Source organism: Schistocerca americana, chromosome 1 (genome assembly GCF_021461395.2).
Source record: "Schistocerca americana isolate TAMUIC-IGC-003095 chromosome 1, iqSchAmer2.1, whole genome shotgun sequence".
NCBI classification, from domain to species: Eukaryota; Metazoa; Arthropoda; class Insecta; order Orthoptera; family Acrididae; genus Schistocerca; species Schistocerca americana.
The window spans coordinates 751,375,276-751,387,391 of record NC_060119.1 but is presented as its reverse complement, the minus strand read 5'-3'; the positions used below and the strand labels follow the sequence as shown (position 1 = coordinate 751,387,391).

The 12,116-nt window shown below is 47.5% G+C and overlaps 1 protein-coding gene across 1 annotated transcript in view; it reads left to right on the top strand.

The window, feature by feature from the left end:
* Positions 1 to 12,116, top strand: part of LOC124594034 (odorant receptor 4-like) — a 74,684-nt gene that overhangs the window by 36,377 nt on the left and 26,191 nt on the right. Inside the window, exon 4 of the mRNA XM_047132388.1 lies at positions 288 to 443. Coding sequence (XP_046988344.1) covers positions 288 to 443 — 156 coding nt within the window. The remainder of the gene's footprint in view (positions 1 to 287; positions 444 to 12,116) is intronic.

Sequence of the window (12,116 nt, the reverse complement as noted above, 5' to 3'; positions counted from 1 at the left end):
ACTACTCGTATGTTGTTTGGCAGTGACACATCACGAGAAAGCTACTTTCGTCTTTAAGTTTAGGACACTAGCTTATTTGTGGCCCTGGAAAAACTTTCATGTCTTATTTTAATAAACGTATACCATGGTACATTCGGGAAGTATCATTTAGTCGGAAAAAAAAGTAGTCAAGTTACTTTTGGCTCAAAATTTCATGGTAGTAGCGGAGACTGTGGCACCCATTATGAAGCAGATGTAAAGCTGTTACTGGTGCTATTACCACTACTGCCTCTACTGCTACTGTGCAGGCGGAGAGCGTGCGGCTGTCGGCGTACTGCAGCGAGTGGCCGGAGCGCGACCTGGCCTTCCGGCGCGGCGTGTTGCTGGTGATGGCGCGCGCGACCCGGGGCGCCACACTCACCGTGGGCCGCTGCAAGCCCGTCTCCATCCGCACCTTCTCTGCAGTACGTACTCCACTAGTCCTTACCTGCACCAAGGCGCTGTACGTACTACATAAGCTTCCCAAGGGTCTTAGCCGCACCATACATCAATAGTCTCGATCAGCTCAGTTAACCAGCGTGCTACAAAATTCTAATGTTATTCATGGTTCAATAGGATCAAGGTAGTTGTTGAATTTGGGAGAAAAAGAATAAGACAAATCAGTGGAAAAATGCTCCTTGTAACACGCCCGGGAGTACTAATGGGGGTGGGGCACCTTAAACTGGATGTCGTTTCGTGACCGTTTCTTGACCGTGCGCCCTGTCCACACCATGTACCTGATGATCCCGCGGCGGTCGTATTGTTATGCTCCACACTGCTGCTGGCTTGCCTGAAATCATCTATCGAATTATGCAAGCGGGTTTAGTGGAGCCACTCAACGTTAAAACACAACACTGTTCGACGTCTGGTATGGACAACTATATTCTGAGACGATTAAAGAAAAATGGCAGGTTGCACTGTTTACATTCTAATTCAGAAGTTTTATCCCAATTAATGGATGTTTAACAGTCCAAAATATCATTCGGACGAGCGTAAGCGTAACCGACACGACGCGGGTGATTGTCGATGATGCGGAAGCCGAATGATCGCACGAAAGTTCTTACGCTCTTCACGCATACACAGATATTGGTACCAGTCCTCCTTTACACTAGTAATGATATTTTCACACTGTTCGTAAAGTTAGTTTTTCGGTTCTCACTAGTTCGAGCGTGCGCGTAACCGTCGCGGCGCGGTTGATTGTTGATGATGCAGAACGCGATGATCGAACGCACGTTCTCGCGCTCGCTACAAGACACTGGCACTTGGCTGTACTCTTTTTGTGGCAAATAGTATTACTGATTCACATTAGTTCATTCTTGGAGACCGAACACGGCGCGGATGATTAATACAGTACGGTATGACACGCAACGAGAGGATACACAAATACGTTATCAGCAGCACTGCCTATTTTTAAATTACTTCTTGACGCACTTTCCTCTGAGTCAATTACTTATTTTACCACTTTACTGTAATAGCACTTGTAGCAACACTTCAACTTCCATACTAACAATGCCTCTCACATGCAGAGCTACACACTACGCAATATAACAGTTCCGTGTCCCATGTTCGACTCTCTACAGACGCAGCTGCCCTCAAAGATACTCCACAACTAAGCCAGTGATATAACAATACGCTTACATCCTATCGCACCTCAGAAAATTCGAATACGTTCCTGTTAATTTAAAGCACTCTGACTGCAGAGTGGGTAAGCAGCTTTCTCATTCCACTTTCCTCATCTTCTTTAAATATTTTCCAAAAAATTTTGACATTCGAACATATTGGCGGCTCTTATAACACGCAAATCACCTCAAACTCCCAATAGTTCTCTAACTGTAACTCACTCACACCCACTAGTCGACAGGTATAAGTCACTCATACTAGGCCACTTTCAATGCCATTCTCTCACTCGTTCAGCCCAGCTTACTGTCATTATCTTTTTGTGTCTCTCTGTCATTGTCTATAAAATTCTTCTGGGTTTATGTTCGCATTGTCAACTATAAAATTCCGACGTTTGGAAGTTAACAGTACACCCTCAGGAAGGAGTCTTGCCGAAACGTCGGAATTTTATAGTTGACAATGCGGTCATAAACCCAGAAGAATTTTATTGACTGTGACAACGGCTACGGAAGCCTACGTTTATATCTCTCTGTCATTGTCTGCTGCATCACAGCCGCTGTCCCCTTCGTTCCGTCCTACTACTGCAGTCTCCTCTCACTGTGACTCCCTCTTGCTCTCTCTTACTACTGCTACTGTCTCATTCATTCTTTCCTACTGCTGTTGTACCGGGTGATCAAAAAGTCAGTATAAATTTGAAAACTGAATAAATCACGGAATAATGTAGATAGAGAGGTACAAATTGACACAAATGATTGGAATGAAATGTCGTGTGACGAGGGCCTCCCGTCGGGTAGACCGTTCGCCTGGTGCGAGTCTTTCGATTTGACGCCACTTCGGCGACTTGCGCGTCGATGGGGATGAAATAATGATGATAAGGACAACACAACACCCAGTCCCTGAGCGGAGAAAATCTCCGATCCAGCCGGGAATCGAACCCGGGCTCTTTGGTTGACAGTCTGTCGCGCTGACCACTCAGCTACCGTGGGCGGACAAATGATTGGAATGACATGGGGTTTTATTAGAACCAAAAAAATACAAAATTTCAAAAAATGTCCGATAGATGGCGCTACATCTCATCATAATAGCAATAATTAGCAAAACAAAGTTAGACAAAGCAAAGACGATGTTCTTTACGGGAAATGTTCAATATGTCCACCGTCATTCCTCAACAATTGCTGTAGTCGAGGAATAATGTTGTGAACAGCACTGTAAAGCATGTCCGGAGTTATGGTGAGGCATTGGCGTCGGATGTTGTCTTTCAGCATCCCTAGAGATGTCGGTCGATCACGATACACTTGCGACTTCAGGTAACCCCAAAGCCAGTAATCGCAGGACTGAGGTCTGGGGACCTGGGAGGCCAAGCATGACGAAAGTGGCGGCTGAGCACACGATCATCACCAAACGAGGCGACGACGCGCGCAAGAGATCTTTCACGCGTCTACCAATGTGGGGTTGTTCTAATAAAACCCCATGTCATTCCAAGCATGTGTGTCAATTCTTACCTCTCTATCTACATTATTCCATGGTTTATTAAGTTTTCAAATTTATACTGACTTTTTGACCACCCGGTATGTTCTCGCTGTCACTGTTTCTGTCTTCCTCGTTGCCATTGTCGGTCACTCTGTCTCTCATCATCACTGGCTCACACACACTACCACTTTATCTTTCTCTTTATTTCTCCCCCCCTCCTCCCCCCCCCCCCCCCACACACACAACACACCACCCTCTGCACTGTCTCTAAGTTCCCTCTCTTTCTATACACTACCATTATCTCCTTCGCTCTTTCTGTAGCTCAACCACTGTCTACTAGTCTATTATGTTCCAATATTTTTATTTTATTTTTACATCTCTTTTCCAGTGCCACTGTCTTCTTCTCTCTCAGCATTAAAAAAGCGCTAATAAGTTCTCAAATTTTTGCGAAATTATTTAAAGATGCTGAGGTAGGTAGAATGCTGGTACCACACTTTCCAATTAGAGTCTTTTAAATAAATATGAGCATATTCGCCTTTTTTGTGCTCCGATGTGAATATTTTTCCGCTGGTTCCCTTCTTTTCCCGGTTACACCAGGAGATGCCACTCATACGAAAAGAAACGTATTGGTCAATATAATTTAGATAGTCTACGTCTGTGAAATTGAAATAGCATAGCACTAATTATACCCCTCAGATGGCATTTTACCCTGTGCTGCAGGATACTGACACTGCGACGATCCTCCTGTTTGGTATGCAAATCGTCCCTAGGCCAAGGGCTGTCCAAAACTTTTTATCATCAATAGAAATGGAGGTATGAGCACCGGAAAACTCCGTTTCTATGCGTGGCGTTTTGGAACACATAAGTTTAGCTAACGATAGATACAGAGACAAAGAGACAATAATGGACAAAGGGCGAGGTAACAAAAATACTGGGGACCAGAACGGGTACTATTGAATGCTGTTCCGTGTATGAGACTAGTTTCATCGCTTGAAATTCTAATATGCTTTTGCACCGTCACATTTTGACAATTTATTCATTATTTGATTAGTTTAGTCTCACTGATGATGATGATGAGCGTTTGGCGTCATTGGCCGGGAGGCCCCTCGCGGGGCAGGTCCGGCCGCCATATCGCAGGTCTTATTACATTCGGCGCCGCATTGGGCGACCTGCACGCCGGATGGGGATGAAATGATGATGAACACAACACAACACCCAGTCCCTGAGCGGAGAAAATCTCCGACCCAGCCGGGAATCGAACCCGGGCCCAGAGGACGGCAATCCGTCACGCTGACCACTCAGCTACTGGGGCGGACTAGTCTCACTGAGAGTACCATATGTCCTTGAAACTCTGTTTTTTGGTTGTTTTCTCCAGTAATTTTTCTTAAGGACCAAGATATTATCCTTGTCTGTTATTTATACTAACTGCTTTTCTCTTATGATTTGTCAAGTTTCTAGTTGTAAAGCAGTACCCAAGAATGAAAATGTTCCACTAGAATTTTGGTGTGAAATTAGGAGTCACAAAAAAAGAAAACTTTATAAAAACAATACAATACAATGATAATTATACAAGATAACGCACCAGTGGGACTTTAATTATTACAATGACAAATGCAGTTTATACTCCACTTGGTGGCTCACACTATTGCTACGGACAAGGGTTATGCAAATTTGTTAATCTATTCTACAAATTACAAATACTAGTCTATTCTGCAGCGGTACAGGTACCTTCAACCTACTATTTTTGGCCTGCCCACCGAGTTAATCCCAGTGGGCGTGCCCCTGGCACTGGGCTGGCCCAAATTACTTTCAGTCACTGCAGTCCCCAATCTTGTTGGCGTTGTTAGTTTATTTCTACATTCTAGTTTTACTTCTGATACCTAATATTTAAATGGAAGTGCTGTAACAGATAGGTATATTTTTGATACACGTGCCTTCCTGATCCTGAAGCGCGACGGATCTCGGACGTAACGGTGACCGGCCATTCCGCACCCAACGGTATCGGACAGGTGCACCTCAAATCTTTATCAGTTTTTGTTGATTGACCATTATGGTTCCTAATGAATTCTCTCATGTTCTTACGTGATACTTCGTTTGCCACTGTATTTAGGACATGATAGGAATCAGCACATAGTGAATATATGTCACGATTCGGTAGTTGATGTCCAAGTTCCGTCACCACATCGACGTATATTGGACATTCATAAAAGATGTGGTCGGGTGTTCCGTCCTGAGCGCCACAGTCACACACTTGTGTAGCCCTTTTCCCAAAGCAACGTAAGTATGTCTGATATGGTCCTTGCCCTGTAAGGAAGTGCAGCAGACCCCGAATTGGCTCGAAGTAATCCATCTGTAGTCTCTCCTTAATATTAGGCAGCAGCTGAAATACCCTTCGTCTCGTTTCCTCTTTCTCCCATGACGCCTGCCATAGCTCCTCCCCCCTTCTCCTAATATCAAATTTGTCGCCTACTTGTGCCCCCATGATCTCCCTGGTCTTTTCAATCTTCCCATTGATTATCCAATACAATGCTACGTGTTCCCATATCCTGATGTCTAATGGACATGGCCTCATTAACACTAATGAAGCTCCTCACAGGAGTTGCCCGGGGCGCTCCAACAGAGCGTAACAACATTTTCCGCTACACGGAGATGTTTAATAAACTCAAGTGGCAGACTCTGCAAGAGAGGCGCTATGCATCGCGGTGTAGATTGCTCGCCAGGTTTCGAGAGGGTGCGTTTCTGGATGAGATATCGAATATATTGCTTCCCCCTACTTATACCTCCCGAGAAGATCACGAATGTAAAATTAGAGAAATTAGAGCGCGCACGGAGGCTTTCAGACAGTCGTTCTTCCCGCGAACCACACGCGACTGGAACAGGAAAGGGAGGTAATGACAGTGGCACGTAAAGTGCCCTCCGCCACACACCGTTGGGTGGCTTGCGGAGTATAAATGTAGATGTAGATGTAGACCCTTCTTACAGTCATGGCAGGCATCACCCTCCTGGGCCTGTGTGCCCAGACCCCAGCCCAGTATCCTGATATTGATGTTAAAATGCTATTGTGATAAAGTTTAATGAGACTGTCTGGCAGATGGAATGTATTGTGGCTAATGTTGATGAGATTATGTAAGACTTCCAGCGCTCGTTGAGCTATAGTATCTATATGAGATGTGTAGTTCCAATTTTCGTCTATTATAAACCTTAGGTATCTAGCCTCGAGGCGCCGAAGAACTGGTTTTCCCTCAATTCTTACAGTTGGATTCCTAATAAGACTACCTTTCAACAGTAGATGCGTAGATTTGTGTGGTGCAACCTTCATTTTCATTTTATGGTACCATTCAACAAGCAATGTTATAGTCCTTTCCACTTTGGGTTCTAGGTCCTCACGGCTACGGCCGCCGACCAGCAGCAGGAGGTCGTCTGCGCAGGCTATCACGTCTAGCACATCCTCACTGAGTTGTAGTGTTTCTAGTAGAGATTCTATATTTATGTCCCAAAAGAGAGGCCCCAGGACAGATCCCTGTCCTCACAACAGCTCCTCAGACATTCATAGAGGGGCCATTGGCACTCCTCACGCAAGCGGGAGAAGAACGAGGGTCACCACAGGTTGTCGAAGGGGCCACTGATATCTACCATGATGCCCACCACATACTTGTGCTGCAGACTTCGGCCGCCAGGGCAATTTCGTTAGACGCTGATCGCCCCGGTCGAAAGCCAAACTGTCTGTATCTCATCCCGCGCAGTATCCTGTGTGCTGTCACTCTGTCAGCCAATAGCCTCTCCAATATTTTCCCCAGGATATCCAGGAGATATATTGGCCTGTATGACTTGGCTTCCATGGGGTCCTTGTCTTTCCCTTTCTTTATAATTACGATATTTGCCCTTTTACAGATTTTCAGGAATTTGCCAAGCCTTAGGCACTCGTTGAAGAACCCTATGAGACGTGCATTCAGCTGACGGGTAAGGAATAGCACAATATCTCCGCTACTATGCCGTCTGGCTTGGAGCCTTCCCCCTTTCAAGAGATTTGATATGTACCGCCACTTCTTCCTCCGAGAAATGGTACATACAGTGTTGTTGGTGTACTCATCAAGATAGTTCCTGCGGTTCTGACGTTGGGTTTCGAGTTCGAAGGAGGACCTCGGCAGTCTCCTGCCAGTACTCTGTCATTCGGCCTCCATCCCTGATGGTCGAAAGAACCGCGGGTTAGCTTCTCGGTATCGCTGTGGCCAAAACTGTTTTTCCTGCCAGACGACACTTTGCTGGTAGTACCTCCTCTCCCGTCTTACAGACTAGACGTACGTTCAAGGTCGGCAGTCCATGTAGATGGGGAGGCCGCAACGGCTTTCCTCCTGGTTGGTACAGCAGCTTTCACCCCTAACTATTGACCCCGTCAGCTCTTCAGCATACCTATCCAAGTTCAAATGGTTCAAATGGCTTTGAGCACTATGGGACTCAACTGCTGAGGTCAGAAGTCCCCTGGAACTTAGAACTACTTAAACCTAACTAACCTAAGGACATCACACACATCCATGACCAAGGCAGGAGTCGAACCTGCGACCGTAGCGGTAGCGCGGTTCCAGACTGTAGCGCCTAGAACCGCTCGGCGACTCCGGCTGGCCTATCTACGTCACATGCAGGTAATATGGGAACATCACATTCCCAAGAAAGACATTTACAATCTGCCTTATTGAAATTATATTGAATCTCCCACCCCATGTCCCAGCGGCATTCCTCATCACTTAGGCCGAAAACAATCAGATTGTGGTCACTTGTTGCGACTTGATCTAGGACTCTCCAGTTCTTAATGTTGATGACAGCACTGGATGTTGACAAGGTAACATCTATGTTCGTTCCAAAGCCACCTACACCTCTATAGGTGGGGTGATTCCCTGGTCTATTTGCCGCAATTAGGTGGGAGGCCATGGTTAGCTCTTCAGCCTTCTCCATCTCTAGTGCCGCTGTACCATAGGGGGGATTTAGCATTCATATCGGAGGTTATGATAATCTTACGCCCTCGTAACGGTGACTGGCGTGAGATGATACGAAAAATCTTCAGTTACCTCCGTATTGGAAGTACATGTTGATGACATAGACGTGCCCCACATGGGACTGTAGTTCCACGACGTTGCAATGGCTATTTGATACTTGTGTCAGGGTAGTGACCCGTCGGGCCTTGTTCACTACAATTAGAGCTGCTTGAGGCTCTTCTCCAGTGTAAATTACCTGCCAAGTGGCAGCCATAAAGGAAATTTGCCCAACTTGGGAGGATGGCTCCTGCAGCCAGATTACATCCAGACTCCACTACCTCTGCATGCCCAAGCGACTATTATGTGCTTTTATCTGTCCAATGTTTATTCCACGTGATATTATGGGAAATACGTATGTATATTACAATCAGGCCAGGTGTTTTTCCAATCTAGCGCAATGCGTTCATTTGCTAAAACAGACTGTTTATGGATTTCCTCCAGGTCAAATCTTTCATCTTTTCTTTCGAAAACCTTTTTGATGAGGCCACTCAGGGCACCGAAGTCAGTGGGGAGATTCACCGACTTTAGCTGTATTCTGTCCAGAGCCTCCCTTGTCGACAAGTTGACCTTTCTGCCATATTTATGTCCTACGCAAACGACGTGTCTGAGTGCAGTTGTCAGGACAGCCGGCTGCTCCAAGCGCGAGAGCTGCATAGCATGTTCTAAGTTAGGGTACACCCTTATTGGGTCTGCTCCCGTAGCTCTTATTCTCTGTGCTGGCCTTAGGTGCATCGTGCTGGTAACTTTACTATTCTGTATTATTTGTTGTGACTGTCCTTCTTGTGCGGGTGTAGTGTTATTAATTGTACTGCCACGCGAGCGGTTACCTAGTACTTCACCGCCATGAATTATAACTGGCCGGCGAACTCCCACTGGTCGCCCCACATGTCTTTTCGCTTTCTCTTTTAAACTGTGCCCCCGGTTGAGGGAGGAGGAGACACCAAGAGGAGCCTGAACCACTGGCTCTCTCATCTCTGATGGAGACTTTAGAAAGTCTTTGAATTAGCATGCCCTCTCCGCATCCATCCTCCTCTAACTTGGGGACTTTCTTTACTTGACTATCCTGGTCCCAATGTCAGCTTCAGCCATAGTATATTCTAGATATCAAACTCTGTTCCAGCATTTTATATGTTCGGCAATTTCTACCAGCGGCACCGCAAGAATTTTTGCTCCTACGCCTGTATGGAATGCAGACGTTTAATTTTCTACAGTCTTTCCTTACATGTTCCTCAGCTCCTGCTACAGTATTTGTGTACATGATCTATGCCCCAGCAGTTGTGGCAACGAGGTACCACGAGGTAATCTTTAACGTTTGTATCATAAAAACCTACGTAAACATTACACATGGTTGTCAGTTTCTTCCACAGGGCCCCTGAGACTTCAGCGACTTGACGGACTATATCTCGGTCCCTAGGCCCTATCCTGAACCTTAACTTGAAGTCTTTCATAAAGGTGTTAATGTCCATGTCGTCTAAGTTTTGTTGATACAAGGTTTTACATAAGTCCACATCCTTTAAGGACGTGGGAACATCTTACATGATAACCAGTCGGTTACGTTTCCCAGGTGGTTCGCATCTGACGAACTTGCACAGTTTCTGACTGGCTAACAGTTTATTTTTATCTTCCTCTGTGGAAACATCAACTATAACGAGTGTTTTGGTGGCTTTATTTATTTTAATTTTTCCTCCAGGTGGGTTTACTGTTGTGGCAAAAATCTCCTGTACTTTCTTAACGTCTTGGCCGGGCATGGGTTTTAGAAAGACTGCGGTGTCCGGCCGTTGGGACGTTGGCTATTTTGTCCTTTCTGACTGGGCCCTAGCTGCTGCTTGTGCAGCCACGCCAGCTCATATTCTAACAGGCTGCTTTCTCAATCTATCATTTTCTTTCTCCAGCTCCACAGTTCGACCTTGTAACATGGCGTTGGCAATTTCCCATGCCGCCAGCTCATTTTTGATGGCCTGGACAATGGCCTGACGAATTTTCCCATTTCTAATGCTCTGATCAAGGCTCTGAGGGATCCTTGTATGCCTGGTATCCTCCATTGCCTGACCCAGGCCATCTTGTGACGAGGGATCAGCTAGCATCGAAGCCCTTATGTGCGCACCAGAACCGCTTGTCTCTTCGCTAGCCATGATGTATTTCTCTGGCATGGACGGGGAGTGGGGGGGTCGGGGGGTGGGGGTGGGGGGGGGGCGAGGACTAACTGCAGCTCGCCCACCGACCTTGCCCCTAGACCAAGGACCCCTCTGAGCTGCCGGGTGCGACACGCTGTTTCCAGTGCACTGGTCCCCTTCAGTACCTGGTCACAGCCGATTTCGCTCATCCCGCATCGGCAAGTGCACCCTGCACTCCGGAGAATTGGATGCACCTCTCGCTGTTCGGCCCCTACTAACCCAAGCTTCCACCTTGCGGCCTAGGACCTACGCCTACTCAGGTGGTGGGCTGGTCACCCAGTCGTTCTGGGGTTGGACCCATCTAACCTAACCCGGGCTGTGTTACCACCTCCCGGGCTTGGCGGAAGACGCCTCGGAAGACCAGAGGTGCGGCGAGGCACACTTGCCGACTTGGGACAGGATCTCACGACAGCAAACCAGGCTACCGGCAGCAGAGACACAGATGGAGGCGTTTTGCCTGTATTCTAGGGAACAGCAACACCAGGTCAGCGCAGCACGTCGCAGCCAAGGTCAGCAACATGCCGCACCCGCCCTACACCGCTGCTCGACGCAGGAGGGACAGATGTTGTATCCCTTTTGCGCAGCTCCTCCTGCGCCACGCACCCTTTGCTTTCGCCTTGGGTTGGGAGACTTTTAACGTCGTGCAGGACGTGAGGAGCGGCAGCAGCCAGAACGCAGGAGCTCGGGCTCGTCATTAGACTTGCCCTCACATCCCCGCCCTACCGCCGCCACTCAACTCAGGAGAGACAGATGGTTTGTCTCTCGTAATGCAGCTTCTCCTGCGCCTCGCAACCTTTGCTTTGGGTTGGGGGCGTTTAACGTCCTACCTTGACGCGAGTTTAACGTCCTTCCTTGACAAACAACAACCCTCATCATAAAACGCAGCCTGGAGATGTAAAATGATGTTGGCCCAGACCTTATGTTGTGGAGTTTGACATCAACGAGATGGTGCGGCCTTCAAACCCGAGTTACGTTCCCCGGAGGGCCTTCACATGTACTGGGAGATCATGACTGACCATGTCTCACCCAACTCTCCCCGTGTTAGCTTCACCCCATCCAGGGAGACTTCTGAGCGCCAGGGAGACGTTGAGGCCACGGAATAGAACATGGCGATCCCCGCCCCACGCAGGTGCCTCTGAGTCACAAGAGCACTTCGGGACAAGTCCGAAGATTTCCAGGATTCAGAGGGTCTCCTGGCAGTTTTAACCCATTTGCAGAAGGCAACACACCTCCCCCTAGTGGCGCCACGCAATCCGCTTTCCCAGCATCACTCATTTATTAGTTTATGGTTCTATCTCCTTGTCAAAATGTCAACATCCTGGTGCATAGTACACAGTGATTTTCAGCGAATACGTTGCTGTGGCGTACAGGCGACTCAGCAAGCAATGCAGTCCTGGTGACGACAGAGAGACTGAGTTTGACCCGGGGAGAGGCCGCAGAAGACCCACACGTTTCATTTTGGCCATTCGAGAGCGAACGTACGCTGCAGCTAATGCCAGTCTACAATAACGGTGGGCGCTCTTAAATAGATATAAACTAGGAGCAGTGGAGGCTAGATCCAACGAGAAGCCGCTCATTATTGTAATAACTGCAGACAGACATGTTGGATCAGACGTAACAATGTGGTCGATCGTAAATCGCGGTACTGTCGGAGCAGCAGGGCGGATGTGTAAGATCTGTGAGCCTTGCGCGACTCGTGTTCGTGCCGTTTATTACTTGACATCTTGTCTTTGCAGTACTGCCGTCTCGTTTCTTATTCGATTTACTGGCGTCACTAAGTTGCTGGCCTGCCTGCCCGAGAGTGCAG